At 34.1% G+C, this 23766-nt stretch overlaps 1 protein-coding gene across 2 annotated transcripts; it reads right to left on the reverse strand.

Moving 5' to 3' along the window:
* Positions 1–1689: 1689 nt before the first annotated feature.
* On the reverse strand, positions 1690–21110 carry LOC103707193 (uncharacterized). 2 transcript variants are annotated; one of them, XM_008791594.6, is made up of 10 exons: positions 18145–21110; positions 17935–18044; positions 17521–17801; positions 17376–17415; positions 16817–16865; positions 15562–15593; positions 15414–15467; positions 14624–14839; positions 14387–14543; positions 1690–2008 (listed from the first exon to the last, which is right to left on the reverse strand). In XM_008791594.6, exons 1-10 carry the CDS (start codon positions 18146–18148, stop codon positions 2001–2003), a joined length of 951 nt encoding a protein of 316 aa, XP_008789816.4. In that variant the 5' UTR covers positions 18149–21110; the 3' UTR covers positions 1690–2000. The 2 variants fall into 2 exon arrangements, with proteins under 2 accessions (XP_008789816.4, XP_089786704.1); XM_089930578.1 differs by lacking the exons at positions 17376–17415; positions 17521–17801 and having other exon boundaries at positions 18145–21108.
* Positions 21111–23766: the final 2656 nt, after the last annotated feature.

A 23766-nucleotide genomic window follows, 5' to 3' on the forward strand; every position in this document is an offset into this window, starting at 1 on the left:
TGTGTCCGTACATTGAGGTTGTACCAAATTTCACTTTATTCATGTTTATGGATGGAGAACAACCTCAGTAAGTCAATTGAATATTCTGCTTGCTGAAAAGCTATAGCATTTTGGTTTTCCACTGGCTTTCAATCAAATGCCATGTTCATTTCTGATTACATAACCTACTGTAGCTCTATCTTGATTTACAGAACCATCAAAATTGATCTTAAGAATACTAAGGGGAGACTTGAATGTGATGAAAGGCCAGATCGAGGAGTGACTGAGCCCAGATCAATCATAAAACGTAGAGCTTTTCTTACCAACTGTATGGGGGTGCATGTCAAAGCTTGGAACAGCCTTTGATTCCGAGCTGTCCATAGTAGCCACTTGACATTTGCTGTTAGGATAGCGTTTTCCCCTCTCTACCAAGGCATCTGCTTAACTATTCTTCCACTTGCCCTCTCTCGCTCTCTCTCTACTTAACTATTCTTCAAAGCTTAGTTTTGTCCGTCAGATGTCATAATTAATTGTGAAATTTTACAAATTCGAATACCTGTTTGTATGAAATTGAAGTTTTTGGATAAATTTAGAGGTTGTGCACAAGTTTAAAATTTTTGGCGCAAATAACCTATTGGTTTACCACGAAGATATATGCTTAAGACCTCTGAGAACTTGTTTTTCTTTTAAAGGAGCGTGGATTATAGTGCCTTTCAGGCTGTGCGTGTGTATTGGAAGACGAACAAAACTGCTGATTGGATCGCCTCATATGCAATACGGCACTCCGATGAAGTCTTCTAGATATACCAAGAGGTTCTTCCTTTACAGTTATGCAAGATTGTAGCTCTTGATTCTGCTAGCTACACCAATGCTAGAGTAGGATGAGCAACCGTCGTACGGAAAAAAAAAAAGCGCGGATTTGGCCATTTAAGATAGAACTAGCCTATTATGATCTTAAGAATATGGAACAACTGACATAATGACTTGGACAGCCTTAGGAGAATCTTTCTGCCAACATGTTTCAATCTCAAAAAAAAAAAAAAAAAAAAAAACGAGGGTAAAAATTCTAGAGGACGCTAAAAGTAGTAATTCCCTCCTTCGGTGTTGCAAAATCTTCAAATAACTGTAATTACTTTAGTTACAATCTTGATGCTTGAGAGAGATGCCCCATGCTAATGAAATTACATTCCCTTGTAATGCTAGAGCAGTTGGTTTTTGTGTAAAAAGAAAAGCACAATTAGAGCTAAAATGGGTTGTACATCAAGATTTAAGTGTCATCTGAACTATTAACGGATTCTTCATATCTGCAACTTGATCAAAATTTATTAGGTTATAGGATAACAAATAGAGTCAAATTATGACAAAATGGACACCATTGGAAAGTAAACATGTTTATTTTGTCACATTACTCTTTAGCCCATCCTTTTGCTGTCTTGAACATCACAAAATATATAATTTAGAAGTTGAGCCTTATGAGAAACACGGGTTCTAGTCAAGCCTTGCGATCAAATCTAATCTAGACATGCTCGAAGTAGTCCAACTAGTTAGTTCACAATAGTTGAATCAACCATCTTAAATCAAAGGTATAAGTTTGTCTCGAAAAATATGATAAATCTACTAGCATAAACGTATGCTTAAAACTCATCCAAGTATTTCACTCGAAGAATATTTAGGTATAGATCATTTCAATATTTTTATATCTTTGTAAAGAGAATATAATCAAACACTGCTCAATTGCCACATTAAACATGAATTACTTTCACAATTTATTCCCAAATTATCCAGAACATACCAGGATATTGTAGCATCAAAATTCATTAAGCACATCGACATGATGTCTAATAGACTCATTTACATGACTCATGGATAATTTACCTTTTACATAAAGACTGAAAAAGTAAGTTAAAAGAGGAACATGGAACCATATTTTATTTCCAATCATCTTATCTGGCTGCCAAAAGAAAATCCCATAATAAGTAGGCCATCCTTGTCACCAACTCTGTGTCTTTCCTTGGTCTAGTTCATTGATCTGTCAGCAAATTGATCCAAAAAAAATAAAATTAAAGTATATCAATAGCAAGACTAAAGTATAAAATATAAGCTTTTCACATATTTAATAGCTAGCTAGACTCAACTAAGTTTGTCGGCATCCTCTCAAATTGGAAGAGACCCAGAGTTCAAAAAAAAAATCAAACATATTATATGGTGAGAATAGTGCATTACTTATCGTTTTCTTTTTGTATTTAAAATATACTTGGAAGTATATGTTTTCTTAAGCAAGCAAGTTTTCCGGTACAAACAATTAGACAAACTACCTTAACAATATTTATTTGGAGATTGTTCTTTTCAAAAGCTTAACATTTGTATCTAAAGAGTCTCATCCTTTATTATATTCTATCCGATTCATAGTATTTGTGTAATAGGTAGCCATTGCCATGCATCACAAAGACCATGAACTACAAAATCATTCTAATAGAAATATATTTGGGGGAAAAAAATCACCTTCTCATGTCATCCTTATTGATGACCCAAAGATTGATTCATAAATTGATTTTGATGATCACAAAACCTTGAAGTATAGATACTAATGCTTATGTTGCAAGGAGAAAGATATTTATTTTGCAAGGAACATAGCAAGTTGGGAGAACACAAGAAGGCCTCCAAAGCTCTCAAGTTGGAAGAAAGCTACAATTTATTGGCCCAAAGTTTAAAGTTCAAAGGATTCAAATTGGAGGAGTAAAATCAAAAGAAAAATTCAAAAGAACAGTCTTCGAGTCGACTCCAGTGGAATTCGAGTCGACTCCGGAGAAGTATGAGTCGACTCCGGAGAAGTATGAGTCGACTCCTAGGAGTCACAGGCAGAAAAGTCAGAGAGCAGTTTTCGGGTCTGAGATTCGAGTCGACTCCAGTGGAACGCGAGTCGACTCCGATGGTTGGTAGGTCGACTCCAAAGAAAGCAAGAGTCGACTCTCAGCGGAACACAAGGAAAAAGTCAGAGAGCATTTTTGGGACTCTGAGATTCGAGTCGACTCCCGCATTGCACGAGTCGACTCCGAGACTCCGCGACCATCAACAGACAGAAAACCAAGTTACTGCCTCTGAGATTCGAGTCGACTCCCAGACAGTTCGAGTCGACTCCAAGGCAGCGCGACCCCAAAAATGCAGAGGATCAGTTTTCGGGCTCTGAGAGCCGAGTCGACTCCAAGAGAATCCGAGTCGACTCGAGGAAGAAAATCAGAAAGTATGTCCTCTGGATTCATGGGATGAGCCGACTCCGAAGATGCCAAGTCAGCTCCAGATGTTGGCGAGTCGACTCCGGGTTAAGTCGAGTCGACTCCCAGTCAAGGCATGCACTTTAATTCAAATTTGGAACAGTAGCCGAGTCGTCTCCAGTAAAGCACGAGCCGACTCCTGCAACAGGCGAGTCGACTCCTGATCGCGCGAGTCGACTCCGATCCCAACGGTAACATTGTCAGGAAATGCAGACTGTGTCCAACGGCTCTTTTTCTTGTCTCTAACGGCTATATTCTTGTTTCCACGCCATCTAAAGCTATAAAAACAAGAAGAGAGCTAGGGGAGAAGGCATGGAAGTGGGAGAGAACTTTTAGGGAAGAGATTCCAAACAGATTACAAGGGAAATCTCCCAAAAGCACAAAAGGGCCATTCAAAGTGAAATAGAGGGAAGAAGAGCATCCAAGTGAATCCCAAAGCTTCCTCTCCATCCGTGTGCTGCCTCAGTGATCCTCCACTTCGTGCCAAATCAGAAGAGGGTCAAGTAAAGAAGAAGTCGAGCTCCTTCATCTTCCAAACTCGTTTGAGGACTTCACTTTACTCTATTTGCTTATAGTGTTATATTTGCTTGTTTAAGAAGCTTTGATTTATCTTAAACTTTGTTATAATATCTTGTAACTTGATTCAATCACGGGATTGAATCAAGGGGTAAAGGTTTGTTGGTGAGCCAAAGGGAAAACCAACGGTGTAAGGTTTGTTGGTGAGCCAAAGGGAAAACCAACGGGGTTTAGGTTTGTTGGTGAGCCGAGGGTAAAACCAACGTGTAAGGGTTTGATTGTGAGCCCGGGAAAACAATCGGAGTGGTTCTAGTCGGTGAGCCTGGGAAAACCGACCGAGTTCGTTGTGCGCTCGTAAAACAACAAGTTGGGTTGTGAGCTTGTAAAACAACCGGCTGTAATCGCTAGGATTATAGTGAAATTCCCAAGAGGTCTTGGGGAGTGGATGTAGGTGCTGGGGTGCACCGAACCACTATATTTTTGTTGTGTTTGTGATGCTCTTTGTTGACTGACCTCCTCACTCACTTACTTAGATATTAAGCTTGCTTAACTCTTCTTCGTGCATCCTTTAGTTGCAAGCATAATCAATTTACTCAATCATTAAATTGAATAGCATACTAGGGCAAAATTAGACTAATCTTTTATTGAACCCACTGCTTAATAGTTGATTAGATTAGAATCATACTCTTGCTAAGGTTAAGCTTCACTAAGCATCCATACAACTTAGCATAATTAATCTAAAAGATTAGAAGTAGTTTAAAAGGTTTTAAAAGACCCAATTCACCCCCCCCTCTTGGGTTGTCACCTTGGGCAACAAGTGGTATCAGAGCAGGTGCTCAAATATTATTTGTAGTCTTAACCGACTAGAGCCAAAGATCATGACAACTCAAATAGATAGTTTTCTAGGAGAAGGACAATCAATTGATACACCACCACTATTTAATGGCATAAACTATACACATTGGAAAATACGCATGCGCATCTTTATTCAATCACAAAACTATTATTTATGGAAAATCATAATAAATGATCTTCACACACTCTCTCAAACTTTTAATGAAAAGGATTTAGCACAATTGAATGCTGATGCCATGAACCTTTTATATTGTGCATTAGATAGGAATGAGTTTAATTGCATATCTTCTTGCATGACTGCTAAAGAAATATGGAATATGCTTGAAGACAAATATGAATGCACTAACAAATCTGAAATATCATGTGTAGAAGGAGAGCAGTATCATATTGAAAATCTATGCTTGGTGGCACAAGAGGTACATGCTGAAACTGAAAGCAATTTTACATTTGATGAACTCCATGATGCCTTTTCTGATTTGTATTTAGAATATAAGAAACTTATTTGTAAGAACAAAAACTTGAAGATTGAAAATCAAATTCTAATAGATGAAAAACTGAAACTAACCAGTAAAACTGAAATCTTAATTAAAGAAAATCAAGAACTAAATCAAAGAGATCAACTTCTCACTGAAAGTCATGATAAACTTAAGAAAAACAATGAGTTACTTTCAGAAGATAACAGAAGATTAACTAAAGAAGTTGACAGATTAAAACCTGTTGTTGAAAGATTTACCCTCAGCTCTGAAAAATTGAACCTAATGATAAATGATCAAGGAGCTGAATTTGATAAAGTTACATTAGGATATCAACCTTGGTACACCCAAAAACCTTTTAAGAATATGTTTGTTAAAACAGTTTTTAATTACTCTAAAACAGATTCTCATAAACAAAAGCTAAGTAAAATCTCTTCTGTTGTCCCTAAATCTATACATTACAAATTTAATGAACCAAAAAGGGAGAAACAGAAAATTAAAAGTTTTCCTACTACTCATGTTCGATCTAAGTTTGTTAAATTCAACAAGAGGATACAGAAATACATCCCTTGTAATCCTAAAATCTGTAAATTCATGGACAAAATAGCTATTAAGAGAATATGGGTTCCAAAAGGAACAATTATAGCTAACCTACAAGGACCCAAAAGAGCTTGGGTTCCTAAGTTGAAAATATGATTATTCTTTCAGCAAGCATGTCTAGCTATCCAAGGTTCTAATGAAAGATGTTATCTAAACAATGGGTGCTCTAGACATGTGTTAAAGAATTGAATTTAAAATGTAATTAAAAAGAATGATTTAAATGAAAGAAAGGATGAAATAAGTAATTCTTACATCTTCTCGTATTGAAATTACTTTATTAGTTGATTAAAACATAACTTGAAAGTATTAATCATTTTTGTGATATAAGTGATATTTGTCTTTTTGGGTATGAAAAGAAAATATATTCAAATCACTTCATTTTTTTTTGTATGCTCCACTCACTATTGGATAAGTTGCTAAATGATTAATTAATTCATTAAAAATAACTCTATGAACCCTCTATATGCTTGATTAAGAATTTTTGTCTATGGCATTATTTTTATTGATCATCAATATGATAATGTGTACTTGGTATGCTTTTGAATACCAAGATTAAAGAAACCATCCTTGGCACATAGAATCAACTCATGCTAGTATGTACTTAATATCAAAAGACCTTGCCATAGGCTTGTTTAGATTATCTACTTAAAGGTCAAAGTTTTGCTATGCATGCTAACTAAGGAAACAAACAAAAATCATTTCTAAATCTAAAGATGTTGTTTCCATCTCTAAGTCTTCAAAAGCTTACATTGGACTTGTTCTTGGAGAATAAAACTGAAGTATTTTTCTGTATTTACTAAATCTTGTAGAAGCGTTTCAAATGAAAAAGGTTTCCAAACTGTGAAGATCATGGCACAGTGTTGAAAACCAAAATCCAGATTAAGGTTATACAGAAAATAGTATTAAATTCAATTATTTCAGCTCCATGGACATCATAAGTAAAAAGGGGTTAATAGAATTCTTGAAGAAATGAAAAAGACAATTATGTATGATAGTCATCTACTTAAATAATTTTTAAAAGACTATCATCACTGCTTGTCATACATATGATTTCTATTAGATCTATTTCTGATGAAAATTTTGATCTTCTGAAAAAAAAATGAAAAATGAACCATTGCATATCTTTCATATTTTTCAGTCGTACATGTTATGCTTGATATGCTCTTATGAAAATAATGCCAAATCTGATAGAGATATGTCTATCCTTGGATATCATTCATCAAGCAATGCATATAGAGTATTCAATGAAAAGTTTTTAGTTGCAAAAATATCAAGGTATTTTATTCTTTATGAGACTAATGATTTATTATCAAGATACTAAAATTAAATTATGTATGTATATGGTTAATCTTTTACATATAACAATCTGAAAAACTTGTTAATAATTAGAACCAACTTGGATTTTCAGATATGCTCTTAATGAAGAAAAAGTGATGACTACTAAAAGACTAAATTAAGAAAAGATGAAATAGATCTTGATGAAATTTTTGCATGATTAGAAGTAAAGATCACCATCATCATTTGCTTGCTTTATGAGCTTTATAGTCCATCAAATGAGTGTGTAGAATGGACTCCTATGTGCTTACTTTATTAAAGAAGATATATGTTAAATAACCACCATATTTGAAAACACTCATTACAAATATGATAAAGCAATATATGATTTGATACAAGCATCAAGAGCATGATATAAAAGCTTAAATAACCTTTTTGATAGAAGGTAATAGTGATAATTCTTTGCATCAAAAAATGTGTGACACCTCACTTGCTCAAAGTATACATTAATGACATCATTTCTGGTTCTACTAATGAAGAGTTATATTGCAAGGTGAGTTTGAAATATGTATGATGAATGAATTAACATCTTCTCTCAAACTCCAAATTAAGACAAACAGGAAAGGGGATCTTCATTGACCAATGTTAGTCCACAAGAAAACTCTCATAGAAGATTGGCATGAAGAAGGTATGTCTATGACCCCATCTTGTAGAATTTGAAAAGAATGAGCAAAATAGATCTACTGTTTAAAGCTGTATTGAAGCATGATAGAATAATTATTTTATCATACAGCTAGTAGACCAGGTTGTATGCTCATTATGTGACCTTGTGCAAGACATCAATCTAACTTTAATGAATCATATTTTATTGATAAACAAATAAATCATAATCTGAATTGTGATAGAAATAACTGTTTAAGATAAGTTGATTAAAACTTAGCTAGCGTGCCTTATTGAATAAAATCTAAACTAAATTGATTTTGAAAATAAGAAATTGATTTGACCTTGATAAATCTACCTATTGCCTCACATGCTTGTCCTTGAACCATCTGATTTAATGAAACTATCTCTTTAGTTCAAGTGATATGTGCTTGCTTATATTTAGGGAATCTCTTGAGTAAAGTGACTCAACATGCAACTATTGTCATATCTTATATTGAGTCATCTAGTTAAAAAAATATATATGTTGGATGAATGCTTTGTATCTTAAAGAAACTAATGACCTTCCTTCAAGAAAGAAAAATGAGAAATTTCAACTTGAAGGATATCTTCATGTAAGATACACTAAACATTCACATGCAAACAAGAGAGAGGATCTTCTTCAGCCAAAAGTTCACACATAAGAAATCGAGTTTGGCTTGAAGAACATATAATGAATAGGTAATTTTAGATACCTTTCTCACAAATTAATTGAGCAAAGTCAATAACTTAAATCTTATTATGGCATGATTAAGGTCTTTAATTATTAATTTTTGATATCATGTCTATATATACATATATTGATTGACTTATACTTTTAGAAATTGTTTCATGGTTTGCCAAAACTATAATATATCTTTGCCTATGTCATAATCATGAAATACACAAGTTTATGCATAAAATTTTGATTTAAAATAACTTGTGAGAAGTTATGAATCCTTGAGCATAATGAAAATATTGTTTGCATGATATACATATATATGATACGTAAGATTAATTCTCTATTCTGCTCTCTCATGAAAATTACTTGAGAATAACAAAAAGAGAGAGAGATAAAGAAAAGAAAATGGATATTATTCAAGAGAAGTAAAATCCAAGTAGAGGCAAACACTTCAACCTTAAGGAAAAGCAAAACAAACTTAATATATTCGACACATTTGTGAGACTTGTGTGAGCATTCTTTTGGAAGGGATAAAATCCATAATTAATTACACTTAAATAGGGAGGTTTTGAAGTAAACATTTTAACCTTTCTATATTGCTCATCATAGGGATGGTGCCAATGGGGAGGCTAGTGGTAGTACCCGGCACTATTTGACCCAACTATTCGGTGTAGGGCATATTAGGGACGGCACAAGAGGGAGGCTAGTGGTAGTACCTCGTGCCCCTTCCCAACTCCACCGGATAGGGAGCAAATAGAGTATAGAGCATAAGAAAGTTATAAATGAAAAACAAAGAAAATGAAAGTAGAATTAAGTCAAATCTCTTAATCACTTGAAAACACACTTTAAGGATGAAATCATTGCAAGATTATATTTAAATAGGGGGAGTTTATTTGAAAAGTATTGACTTGGATCCTTGACATGCTTGTTCTTAATATTTTAATGCATGATTTAACACATGAGATGTTTTGCATATGGTATGATGTCTTGATTTATGGGTTCTCAATATTTTGTAATGCTTCATACTTGGACAACTTGATTGAATGTTTGAATTGCTACATAACATCTTTTGTTTGATCCTATTGAAAAGAAATTTCAGATTTGTCATTCACAATCATTGTTAAAATCTGAAAGCTAAATAAAATAGATTCATTCACAATCATTGTAGAAAGGAGAAGAGAAGAATATCTCTATTTAGGAAAAATAAATTGATTTTGATCTATCTTTCTACTCGCCTAACCTTGATACATAATGTCCTAATACTTGTTAAAATATCCTTTATTTTGTATCAAAACTCAAAATTAAACACAAAGATTCTGAAAGTGCTTTAATGTTATTGAAATATGTATTTTTCAATCATAATAATTTAAGATGAGCCACAATGTGAAAGATACATATCTCAAATTATGACTTAAAAGGGCTCTATTGAAAATCTTTATGAAATTCAGAATTTGATTTTGTATAAAAGCTTAAACTCCATATGATTACTAAATAAAATGTTAATGTAAGAAAAACAGAATTTATTTTGATTGCTCCGATACGCATCCGAAACATATCATTTCTTATCTTCAAAGTATACTAATATTGGTTCAAATGATGTGTCTTTCGATGATCTTGATTGCAAACAAAAATTTCTAAATATATGATTCTATTTTGATATAAAAAAAAAAAATATATTTATTGTGCTTCATGTATACATTGCTGAAAAACTATGATTAAGAAATTGAGTTCTATAAATATATATACCTCAATGATCATCTATATATTTTTCTCTTCTACATTATTGAAGACTTCCATCAATAGAGTGAATGATCTTAAAGCTAGAAACATTTCACCTCACTCAAATGACTCTAAAAGAAAGAAAATGTAAATGCGTTTGAAAGAAACTGAGCTTCAATTGAATCATTTTATGATTAATACTTTTATACATTTTCTCTAAGATTAGGAGAAAGCATAACTTGTTCTTAAAGGATTAGAAAGAGTGATTACTATAAATTCTGAATAATTCTAGATCACTCTACATTCTCGATATTACAGAATTTCAGTGTTATTCACGTTTATTACTAAAATCTGAAATTCAACAATTTAAAATGATTAAAGAAGAATGCATCTTTTGAGGGGGAGCTTTAGATATTCAGTATCCTATCCCAAAGACACTTTATTTTGATACATACTTTGAATTTTATGGATTGATTTTGATGAACCTCCTTATATTGCAAGACATGTTTTAATTTCCTTGAGATGAGTTCTATAAAGGTTGTCTTATCTCAAACCTTGAGTCTTATGAAAATAAGCTGAAATATATTTTTGAGATTGACAATCTTATTGAACATTATCTTAGGATTCTAAACTCTTAAATGGAATGATCATTTGAGGGGGAGAAAGAAAATTTCAGAAGGAAAGATCTTATGGAACTTAATTACATGAATCTATAGGAGAGGGAAAGAATACTAAATGAAAAGTGATCCTAATACTCTCCAATATGTATCATCTGAAATTTAAATCTGAAAATCTTTATGATACACCTTGAGGCGTGTTATTTGGTTAGTATATCTTATGCATCACTCATGAACCAAATTACAAATCTTAAGAGCCTCTAATTTAATAAAACAGGGGGAGAACAATGTATTAAATTTTCTTGAGTATCTCTTAGAAAATCTATTTTGAACCTCACTAATGAGTTTTAATTGGCTTGCTCTTTAGAACTTCTATTTTGTGCCAATTCATTATTTTATGTATCAAATTGTGCTTATTTTCTAAAGGAATAAAAGAAAGTCTTTAAAAGAGCTCAAAGATGTATCAAAAATTGCATAAACTCATATTTTAGTATTTGTGCCCCCAATGCTCTTATTATCATAAAAGAACTTTGAAGTCATTAAGAATTAATGATCCAACATGATGATATGTTTTTCCAAATATATAAGTTTTGATCTTTTACTCTGAAAATTAATTAAATTGCTCTCATGTTGATAAAATACTTAATAGATTGGGCAAAAGGTCTTAAATGAACAAGCTTTCATACTTAGTGAAGAGAGGTTAGATTTCCACTCATATTTTTCCTTGACTATCATTTGTGGTACTTCTTGAATTAACCTAAGGAAGATTCCACCTACACTTGATTAGAAAACTATCTGTGGTATCAAATTAAAAAAAAAACCTCTTGAATTCACACTCGATGTGTTCTGCTCTGATCTGTGTACTTAATGTTTCACTATCTTTTTGATGTTGTCAAAAAGGGGGAGAAATATCTAAGTATATGCTATATACTCAGAATGCTTTATTACTTTGAATTGAATACAAATCAGCTTAAAATTTAAATATGTTGATTGTGTTAAGCTGATTAAATCTAAAGCATTATCATGAAGTATGTTTTTAAATATATATGTTTTCTACTTCATGCAACTTAGCTATGTATTACTTCTAGAAATCAATATCTTTTATATTGCATATACTCCAAGTTTTGTCATCATCAAAAAGGGGGAGATTGATGACCCAAAGATTGATTCATAAATTGATTTTGATGATCACAAAACCTTGAAGTATAGATACTAATGCTTATGTTGCAAGGAGAAAGATATTTATTTTGCAAGGAACATAGCAAGTTGGGAGAACACAAGAAGGCCTCCAAAGCTCTCAAGTTGGAAGAAAGCTACAATTTATTGGCCCAAAGTTTAAAGTTCAAAGGATTCAAATTGGAGGAGTAAAATCAAAAGAAAAATTCAAAAGAACAGTCTTCGAGTCGACTCCAGTGGAATTCGAGTCGACTCCGGAGAAGTATGAGTCGACTCCGGAGAAGTATGAGTCGACTCCTAGGAGTCACAGGCAGAAAAGTCAGAGAGCAGTTTTCGGGTCTGAGATTCGAGTCGACTCCAGTGGAACGCGAGTCGACTCCGATGGTTGGTAGGTCGACTCCAAAGAAAGCAAGAGTCGACTCTCAGCGGAACACAAGGAAAAAGTCAGAGAGCATTTTTGGGACTCTGAGATTCGAGTCGACTCCCGCATTGCACGAGTCGACTCCGAGACTCCGCGACCATCAACAGACAGAAAACCAAGTTACTGCCTCTGAGATTCGAGTCGACTCCCAGACAGTTCGAGTCGACTCCAAGGCAGCGCGACCCCAAAAATGCAGAGGATCAGTTTTCGGGCTCTGAGAGCCGAGTCGACTCCAAGAGAATCCGAGTCGACTCGAGGAAGAAAATCAGAAAGTATGTCCTCTGGATTCATGGGATGAGCCGACTCCGAAGATGCCAAGTCAGCTCCAGATGTTGGCGAGTCGACTCCGGGTTAAGTCGAGTCGACTCCCAGTCAAGGCATGCACTTTAATTCAAATTTGGAACAGTAGCCGAGTCGTCTCCAGTAAAGCACGAGCCGACTCCTGCAACAGGCGAGTCGACTCCTGATCGCGCGAGTCGACTCCGATCCCAACGGTAACATTGTCAGGAAATGCAGACTGTGTCCAACGGCTCTTTTTCTTGTCTCTAACGGCTATATTCTTGTTTCCACGCCATCTAAAGCTATAAAAACAAGAAGAGAGCTAGGGGAGAAGGCATGGAAGTGGGAGAGAACTTTTAGGGAAGAGATTCCAAACAGATTACAAGGGAAATCTCCCAAAAGCACAAAAGGGCCATTCAAAGTGAAATAGAGGGAAGAAGAGCATCCAAGTGAATCCCAAAGCTTCCTCTCCATCCGTGTGCTGCCTCAGTGATCCTCCACTTCGTGCCAAATCAGAAGAGGGTCAAGTAAAGAAGAAGTCGAGCTCCTTCATCTTCCAAACTCGTTTGAGGACTTCACTTTACTCTATTTGCTTATAGTGTTATATTTGCTTGTTTAAGAAGCTTTGATTTATCTTAAACTTTGTTATAATATCTTGTAACTTGATTCAATCACGGGATTGAATCAAGGGGTAAAGGTTTGTTGGTGAGCCAAAGGGAAAACCAACGGTGTAAGGTTTGTTGGTGAGCCAAAGGGAAAACCAACGGGGTTTAGGTTTGTTGGTGAGCCGAGGGTAAAACCAACGTGTAAGGGTTTGATTGTGAGCCCGGGAAAACAATCGGAGTGGTTCTAGTCGGTGAGCCTGGGAAAACCGACCGAGTTCGTTGTGCGCTCGTAAAACAACAAGTTGGGTTGTGAGCTTGTAAAACAACCGGCTGTAATCGCTAGGATTATAGTGAAATTCCCAAGAGGTCTTGGGGAGTGGATGTAGGTGCTGGGGTGCACCGAACCACTATATTTTTGTTGTGTTTGTGATGCTCTTTGTTGACTGACCTCCTCACTCACTTACTTAGATATTAAGCTTGCTTAACTCTTCTTCGTGCATCCTTTAGTTGCAAGCATAATCAATTTACTCAATCATTAAATTGAATAGCATACTAGGGCAAAATTAGACTAATCTTTTATTGAACCCACTGCTTAATAGTTGATTAGATTAGAATCATACTCTTGCTAAGGTTAAGCTTCACTAAGCATCCATACAACTTAGCATAATTAATCTAAAAGATTAGAAGTAGTTTAAAAGGTTTTAAAAGACCCAATTCACCCCCCCCTCTTGGGTTGTCACCTTGGGCAACACTTATTATCATCAGAAAAAAAATTTCTTCTTGGTGCTCAAAGGTTGGGCTTCTAGATGTTATTAATAGTCTTATAGAAAGGCTAAGGTTCCACATTATACTTGTCCCACCTTTTTGAGAGAAAAAAAGTAATCATCAAACATGTTATATAAGTTAAATATTATATAACAAACTCTACTTTTTACAATTCTAAATATAACTTTGATGGTTTATACATAAAGTGTCTAAAGTATCTCAGATAACTTCAACATTGAAAGTAATTGTTCTCCTCGACAAACAATTTTTTTAGGTAATGAAGAAATCACCTATGATAGTTATGAAGAGAAATAATTTCAACAATGACTCCTACAAAAGTTCAATATTTATATCTAAGAATATCATCATTCATCAGATTCTATGTGTTTAATAATATTATGTTATTAACATGCATCACACAGTCCATAAAGTGCAAAGCCGTTCTAGTTGAAATATATGTGAAAGGAAAATCACCTTTTATATATTCTTTGTTGACATTTGAAGAAACTTTTTTCTCTATGCTCAAAGGTTGGGCTTTCATATTGTTGTCACCAGCACCACCTTCAGGGAAGGATTGAGATTCTGCACTATTTGCACTATTTTCTTTCGCCTGGTCATTCACTAGCTCTTTCTGTATAGAGAGAGGACATGATAATGAATCAAAGAATGAAAAATAAAACAATAAGCTTTATAATCATAATGAAATATTACCAATAGTTTTGATATATCTTCATTATCTTCTTCAAAATTTTCCATGTCCATCTTTTCAGCAATGGCAAAGCTTTCAATATTAGTTCCAGATGTTGGTGCGTCCCAAGATGTACCGATAGGAGATAGAGGAGGAACAACAGAAGGGCCAACAATATCTCCAGATTGCGAATTGTCTTTAATACTAGAATATGAGGGCTCCTTTCCCTTTCTTGTAGACTATCAAAATAACAATTTAAGAATTACTCATGCCAATCAGCTTGTTAGAATTATGAATCCCTAAATTGATCATTCATTTCAACATAAATAAGTTTCAAATGAATAGTAAACATAATCCAAGGAGTTACATTAGTAATTCAATAATGTTTTTATAAAAAATATGGAAATGAAAGCAATAATAAGCGAATAATATGAGACCTTATGTTATAATTAGAGCTAATCAAGGACTGGACTTAAGCACTGAAACTATCAAATTTTATATAGTCCTAGCTCGAAGCCCGATTAAACATGAATGGAGTTTAAGCTCGAGGCTCGGCCTATTATCAGCTTTAGTTATGATTAGAATACTATTTTGATGGGCATATCTTTTGATAGAATGAGATAACCGAAGAAAATGTTAATAATATTAAACAGAACTACCTCTTCTTCTGCCATAGTCATAACTATTTCTTTTTCAACGCATGAACTACCAATCTGGTTGGTGCTTTTATTAAAATTATTATCCAAAAGACTTAGAATTAATGGATCCATATTATTGGAATTAGTGGAGCTGTGGAAGTTGGTTTGAACATACTGATGGTGGATTTATTCCCTTTTGTCTCACACTTGTAAAAGTTGGATCAAATCCCTGTAGAAAAAAAATAGCATATTATCTTTATCAATAAAAATAACATATGTAAGAATGTGGGAAGCAAATAAATAATCTACAATGAGCCACTTACAGAGGATGGCCAATCAATTAGCCTATCTTGACCTGCATAAAAATGAAAAATATTTTTTGATATAGAAGCCATAAGATATAGAATTATTCTAGTCATACACTTACAGAACCTAAAATTTTTATAGTTTTTAAAATTTGTGAACTGTATTTTCAAGGGATATTGAAACCAAATTAGTGATAAAATTTCAATCCACCATGGTAAAATTTCAAGAGATACCGGACCTAAAATCTCTTGTTACTTTCGATTATAAAAGGATATGAAAACAAAAATTATTAAACTATTGATGGATCTAATGAACCATGGCCTTTCAAGAAAACCTATAAACTAAAAGAAAACATTTTTTGGGTTAAAGATATTTTGAACAAAAATATGATTTATAGAAATATTTTTCTTGTAATTATATTATTTATTTAGTTGATATTCAATTACTTCAAATTCATATATATATATATATATATATATATATATATATATATATATCACATAATAAAATGACCAACCTAAATCTAGGACAACATGCTTTATTTCTTATATCCACTATAATGCCTCCAATATCTTTCTCAAAGGAAATATCTTTATTCATAATCAGATACTATATTTTTATAAAATTTAAATAAAATATTGTAAAAATAAAAGGTTTCTTCTATCTAATAAAACTTAATTATTTTAATGTATTTTATATATGCTAGAATAAGATTTATTCTCTTAGTCCAAATCTTTTTTTTTTTGTGCATAGTCCAAATCTTTTGAAAAATCAAAACTTCTAGTTACTTGTGCATCATAGAAAGTCGCTGGTTCTTCTTAATAAATAGATATAATAATGCTAGAAAATTTATAATATTAAGTGCATAAAAAATCTAAGATAAATCAAAGTTTCATATAGGCTAACTCAAAAATATTGCATAAATGAGAAGGAAATAAATAAAAAATATATAATCTAATAGATTAAAATAAGAATAAAAAACTCTAAGTATCAAGTATTTCTCCTATATAAATAAATTGTAGAAATTGTAAAAATACTAAACCATGATTGCTTTAACCTCCATCAAGGAGTTATACTTTTCATTTGATTAATTTTTTGTAATAACAATAAAGATATGCATTTGTAGACTTGAGTTCTTGATAAAGTCAATGAAAAAGCAAAATTAGTAAAAATGATAAGTTCCCATGATTATATAGATTAAATAAAAAATTTATGTATAAACTAACTAATTATCAAATAATCTAGCTGCATGCAAATTGATATTTGGCATACCATATAATTCCATTGGGAAAGATGTAACCAATCGAGCATGCTTCGAACCCTGCAAAATAGAATTTTAATCCATAATTGGTGCTTGTAATAACTAAGTTAGTTGATTGATAATATAATACATGCCAAAATCACATGATTATTCTTTAAATCTCACATTCATTTGGTAAGATGGATCAAACAAAATCTTATAATTATAATATTAGTTTATAGTATAGAAGAAGATTTCAAATAATATAAATTAATGTTTTTATTTTAAAAAAAGTAATTATTGAATTATAAACTTCATTCATAAGTTTTAGCAAGTCTTATTAAATTATAGAAGCAAATAGAGGCACACATATATGGCCACCTTGATAATTAATATTTGTTAATTAATTATAAATAATAGAACTTCATGAAAATGTATGAAAATCTAAAAAGTATATCTATTATTAGTACATATGAAAAAATACTTTAAACAAAGATTCAATTATTTTATCTATTATTAGTACATATATAAATGCTTACCATTATAAATAATATATAAATTATGAAACTGAATATTTTAAAAAATGCTTACCATTTGTAGAGAGCCATCGATATTTAAATGTTGCACTTGCCTATAACACAAAAATAATTAGCACATTATAACTTCAAACTAACCAAACAAAAATCTAACTGCATAACTTTCATATTTGAAATTTTATCAATTATGAAAGGTGTACCCAAGAGGATATGTAGGTGTACTCCTAGATCGTAAGTCATGTTGCATATCTCTAAAAAAGTTAGGTTGCTGGGCCCCTGTTTCATCTATACAAGCAAATTGACGTATCGGGGTGCATTGCCTCTCATTCTCTTGATTTGATATCAAAGGAAAATAAGGTAAAATAGAATTATTTGATTGTAATAATGATGCCCCTTGTGGTGTCATATTGGGGCGCATTATGAGTGCTTGAAGCCACGAATCTTGCTTATTTGATCTTTTAAAGGACTCCAATAGAAACTCCTGAGAAGTAAAATGAGGAAATATGAAATCAATTAAAAAATATTTCCAAAATTTTAACAAATGGAGAAATGGCATACTTTTAGAGACTCTAGTTTGGCATAACAAGGGATGCTTCATTTTTTTTTTTTTTTACCTTCTGGATAGCCCCTTGACTTTCACCACTTGACTGCTTTTGAAAGTATAAATCACTAAAGATTGACCACCAATCAAGAAAGAAATTGCTATGATACTCATCAAGAATTTCTGAAATAATTAAAAAAATATTCAATTTATATGTATGGATGCACGATCGCAATTTCACTATACAAGAGTTTGAAAAATTGATCATAAAAAGAATCTTTACCCATGGGTTCATCAGGGATATTCACTTCATTTTTAAAAGCTTGAGCAGTAGCATGTAAGTTTCTTTTCAAAAAATAATCATAGATATAACGCCTAAGCCTGCAAACAAAAATGAAACAACAAAAGTTAATTTTCAAGATATAACTAGGTAAAAAGAAGTAAAGGATGATCAAAAATTAGAAGCAATATCACTATCTCACATCATTTCGGCATTCTGATGTTGAGAATCCATGATGATTTGAAGAAATTTAACGAGAAGAAGAAGCTAAATTATTGGATATTGTAGGCTTATTAAGGTTGGGAGTGGTGAAAGAGGCAGAGGGGGGAGAGGGAATTTATAATGCGCGATGGAGGAGATGATAGGGAGGCATTTATTTTAGAAGGCTTCAAGATGCATGAACTGCATGAGCTAGAATTGGAAATTTGGTAGCCATTAGATACGCGGATCTAATTTTTGGCGGAAGGTACGATACGCTTATTCAAAGCGTGATTCACTGGAAAACGACAAGAACAGATTGGATGCAAGAGGAGAAGAGAAGAGAAGAGAAGAGAAGAGAAAAGGAGTAAAGAGATGGATAGAGATGCGAGTGCAAGCCAATTTGTTAGCCAAGCAATACTAGATAGCCATGTAGAGGAGAAATTTTGTCCTAGTTGTTGGTTTCATAAGATTAGAGTATCTTAAGTTGAGGAGATGCCTAGCTAGATCTAGAATGATTGGAGGGATTTTGGTATAAATCAAATATATATGGATTGTTAAATAACTAATGTTTCCATAATAGTAAGATGTAAAACCAAAGTAGGATATTGCAAGAGGGAGAGATAGATAAACTAGTAAATCCAAATTATTTAACTTGTTTCCCAATATATAAATTTCAAGTGCATGATTTCCAATATCAAGCCACATATTGGAGTTTTTTGGCAAAACAGATTTGAGTTATTGTTACCAGCATGAGACTAAATTAAGTGATATTAAATGTTAATCTTTCATTTTGTCCTTCTATTAGTTGTTAGAGCAACACAATGTTTGTTTTGATGTTTATCTAGCAACAAGATATGTATGCTATTTTAACTTCATTGTAAGTATTTTGGCTGGGAGATGTGAATATGTGATAAGACAGAAATGGAAAGAAGTATTTTGATCTCTTAATAGGCTGAACATGCTCGAGTTCCTTAGAATATACTCTTTGGTGACCTATTATTACAGAGGAACATGTGTTGTGCTTGCTTGTAATCTTTTGACTGCACTTTTACGTTGGGCAATCATTGGTTAGACTTTTCAGGTCTTGGGAAAAACAGAAGCTAAACAAATGGTGGATCTTTGCTCAGCAAAGTGTAACCAGAAGCGGCTCAATGCATTTGGGGGCTTAAGGCAAAGTCAAAGGCCCCAATATAAATGCATTTAGGAGCCTCAATGCATAAATAAGGAAAGAGATAATAAATTTCTTTAGGTAAAAGATACGTTCCAACATAAATGCATTTGAGGGCCTCAATGCATTTATAACTATAAAGATACAATGTATTTGGACGCTTATCTTGGAACTCACTATAATAAATGCATTTGGGGGCCGAAGCCTTAGGCGACTGTGTCAGTTGCCAAAGGGTTGAGTCGGCCGTGAGTGTAACCTAATGGTGGCAGGTAGCAACAAATATTTCAAGCATGCAATGGAGGTATGTGGAGAAAAAACACCTGGGTCTTGCTTGGGTATCAGGGAATTGTACACCCCATAGGATTACATCTGAAGTTTTGATCTACGGGACGAGACTTGTTATCTCAGGGCTAAAAAATCTTTCAGATTGGTCATCCTAACATTTGTTTGGATGTAAATGGGAGAGTTTCAGAACTAGAAACACTTTTTCTCTTAATCAAAACTCAAACATAATTTTAAGTGGCAGTTGCGCTCCTGTGGAGGAGCATGTCACTAACAGCCATCGAGTAGCGCTCTTTTGTATGAGAGAGAGACGGAGAAAGAGATAGAGTGGTGGCGATGGGGCTCTTGTCAAAGGGTGTGGGTGTGATGACAGGCACTCCATCACCACCAAGGTGAGAGAAACAGAGAGAAAAAGAGAAAAGATCAACTAACCCTGTGTTATGAGGACCATTTCATAGGTCAGGCTAGCTTTGCCTAAAAATCAATTCTTAGTCCGGCCCAGCCTTCAAACTTATCGGGCTTTGGGCCTCCGAGTTCATGGCTATTTATTTATTTTTAAAATATCTAAAAATATATCTTTAAAAAAATACTGAATATAAATAATTAAATATTATCTATAATTCACAATATTTTTACTCTCATTAAGTTCACATATCAGCAACAATAATTATCCAGAAATATATCGAACATAAACAAATAATTCAAGAAAAACCTAGCCAAGCTCGGATCGGGCTTTATTGTCCAAGCCCAAGCACGGCCTACTTATTAAAGGTGCCTATTTTAAAGCTCGGCCTGGCTTGCAAGGCCTAAAATTTTTGGTCCAAGCTGGCCCAAAAGGCTTTCGGCTCAACCAGGCTGGGCGGGCCAGTTTGACTCGTGAATAGATCTAGTGCAATTGGACTTTCCGACCGGGCATCCAAACAGCTGGTCAGGTCCAATGCCAGGCTTTTGGTATGGATCCCCAGACTTATTGTAGGGTTTGGGCCAATCTAGGCCAATCCGAACTTGCACAAAACACCACAAAAAGATTTGCCATTGGATCAACTAATAATCGTAATATAAATTAGTTAGTTACAACTTACAACAATAGATTATACAACTAGTAGGAGCTACGAAATTGGTCATAAGGATTGATTTGGTGGTAATTCCTCCCATCACTCAAAGCCTGGGTAATGTTATGCTTGATATGCATGCACTCACAAGCATGCGTGTGGTTATAATACACATAAAATACAAGGACAAGATTTTGAACTATTGTCAAATTCAATGCTTGGAGCTTGAAAGAACAAAAATCAAAATTAGGGATTATGTTCTATGAGATCAAATATATATATATATATATATATATATATATATATATATATATATATATATATATATATATATATATATATATATATATATATATATATATATATATATATATATATATACTCTTAAGACATCTTGCTTATGCATCAAAGTGCTCCAAATAAATATATAAAGATGCCCGATATTGATTTTTGACAAGAAGTCTTATTTCGAATTCTATAACGCACATTTTAGATTTTCAATTTGTAATTCTAATGATCAAATTTGATGATATTTTTTAAATTTATTGAATTTGGATATATAGATGTGTGTATCCTTTGCATTACTATTATACATCTATATATAGTAAACTAGAATTGGACGCATGCACATCGTGCATGTATGGGCACATGGGACACCATGTACGGATATTAATTATTGAAAAAAAAAGTAAACCATTATCAAATCTCTTCTCTATATCTAGTAACTGAATAAAAGAGAGAGAAGGCTCTCACCCCTCCAAAATTCAGCAAAAAATTTAAAAAATTTATAGAAGAATTCTCAGTGCTATATCGACTTAAAGCCAAATCATCCTTAAATTTAGGTCACATCATCTAACTACTTATCTAAGAAATTGCAAACAGGCAATCCGAACTCTCAAACTCTAAACTAGAATGATTTGTCAAATAATTTGAATTTGGTATCGAAAATCAAAAATTATTTTATACAGAGATTGTATTTGAATTTGAACATTTTGGTAGTAATCTAGAAGAAAAGAAAGAGAAAAAGAACAGCTATTTTATTATTGGGAACTTATCTCTCTCAAATCTCCTCCAATCTCTTCATTTCCCTGCACCTTTCAAGTGCGGCGGCCAGAGTCCTCTTCTCGATAAGATTCACTGTGGTTACCAGACTCTCCTCCCTAGCCATCGTCACTGGTTCCCCTGATCTCTCTCCCTCTCTTCCTCTTCCCGACGAGGAGCCTCCTTGGGTTCCTCAGCCATTGGTGGCCGGGGAGCCTTTCTACCTTCCTTTCTTCCCCCTTCCCCTTCCTCTCCCTCTCTCTCCCATGGCTTTTGTTCCTCTAGATCAGTCAGTTGCAACAAGAAGAGGTGGCGGTGGCCCCGGTCTGGAGGTGGAGTTGTGGGCTTTAGAGGCAGCGGGTTCTTCTCGACCTGAGAGATTTCCTCCGGTCCCAATAATACGGTGAGGAAGAAGGCTGCGTGGTTTGAGGAGAGGATCGATCCGTGACCCGAAGAGCTTGCCTTCCAATTTTTCACGTTTGGGTCAGGTTGCGTCTGGTGCTGCTGCTGTAGTGCTGTTCCTCTAATTTTTTTTAAAAAAATACTAACAAGGGCCAAAACAGCCACTGTTACATTCTTGAGGTGCAAAACCCAAATATATAAAAGAAAACGGGACAACCAAAAATCTAACTAGGCTTCTTCTTCTGCTTTATATAGCCTTCTTGCTAATGATGTAGCTAGCTTAGCTGTATTCATACGAAAGTAGTAAGAGTTGCTGACATATCAAAAAAAAAAAAATACGAGACAACCAAATATTTAGGCTTATACCTGAGAGAGGGACATCAAAGACATTTAAGTTTATACCCGATAGAACATCGGAAACATAGACCATTTCCTATGGTGCCTTGAGACATGTAGCTAGCTTTTCAGCAATGGCTTTATGTGGTCCACTATTACATTCTTAAGGTGTAAAAGCCAAATATGTAAAAGAAAACGAGACAACCAAATATTTAGGTACATTCTGTCTCAAAATCTAACAAAATTTGCTATTCAGTTTGCAGCACTATTAGCTTCTTATTAGATATATCTGATTTGCACATCATTAAAACCCATCATTACTTTGAGGGCAGCGGCAATTGACAACGATGGTACTCAAGTTGGAAGTGGGATGGCTCACCCTGACTGGGGATATGGAGCAGGGTGAGGCAATCACTTTCAATGGCAACAATCGCCAAGCTAAAATCAGTGGGCTAAGACCAAGGCATCATGAAATGCACTGATCTTTACAAGGCGAGGGGATTCTGAGCTCATTAGCTTACCCTGGGCGCTATGGGTTGCCAACATGATCTCCAAGGACCCATACGTGCTAATTTTGAAAGAGTTCGAGGAAGAAGGCTCCCACCGAACCCATTCAGGATTCAAAGACCAACCATCCAAGAAACTTTGTCAAGCTACCACCGAAGTGGTAGCATGGTTGGAACGGAGCTAAGATTCCACCGAAGTGGTCCAAGTTCGAAATGCGCGGGCATTGATTAAATGCGGAGACCGGATACCCTCCATCTAGTTTATCTAGTGGTCCCCCCCCCCCCCCCCCCCTTTTGCCACAGAAAAAAAAAAAAAAAAAAGAAACTTATCAAGGCTCATGAGTCTTTCTACTTTTCAAGTATAAAAAATCTCCCTCAATCTGAAGCTCATTCGAACATCATAAATCATGAAGATGACCATAAAGACCTCATTCATCTCATGATTAAAAAAGGCAGGCTTATACCTGATAGGGACATCAAAAAGCCATTGCCCATTTCCCATGGCGCAGTTCATCCCCGATCTCATCCCGTTGAGACATTGTGCCGTAGCTTTTCAGCAATGCCTTTCTGTGGTCCATTTTATTCCAGCTTGCTGTGTACCGGCCGAAAGGTTGGCCGAATTTTCACTTGAATTCGC

This window comes from Phoenix dactylifera, chromosome 1, assembly GCF_051530095.1.
Source record: "Phoenix dactylifera cultivar Ajwa chromosome 1, Ajwa_hap1_PhDact_Kaust_v1.1, whole genome shotgun sequence".
Taxonomy (NCBI): Eukaryota; Viridiplantae; Streptophyta; class Magnoliopsida; order Arecales; family Arecaceae; genus Phoenix; species Phoenix dactylifera.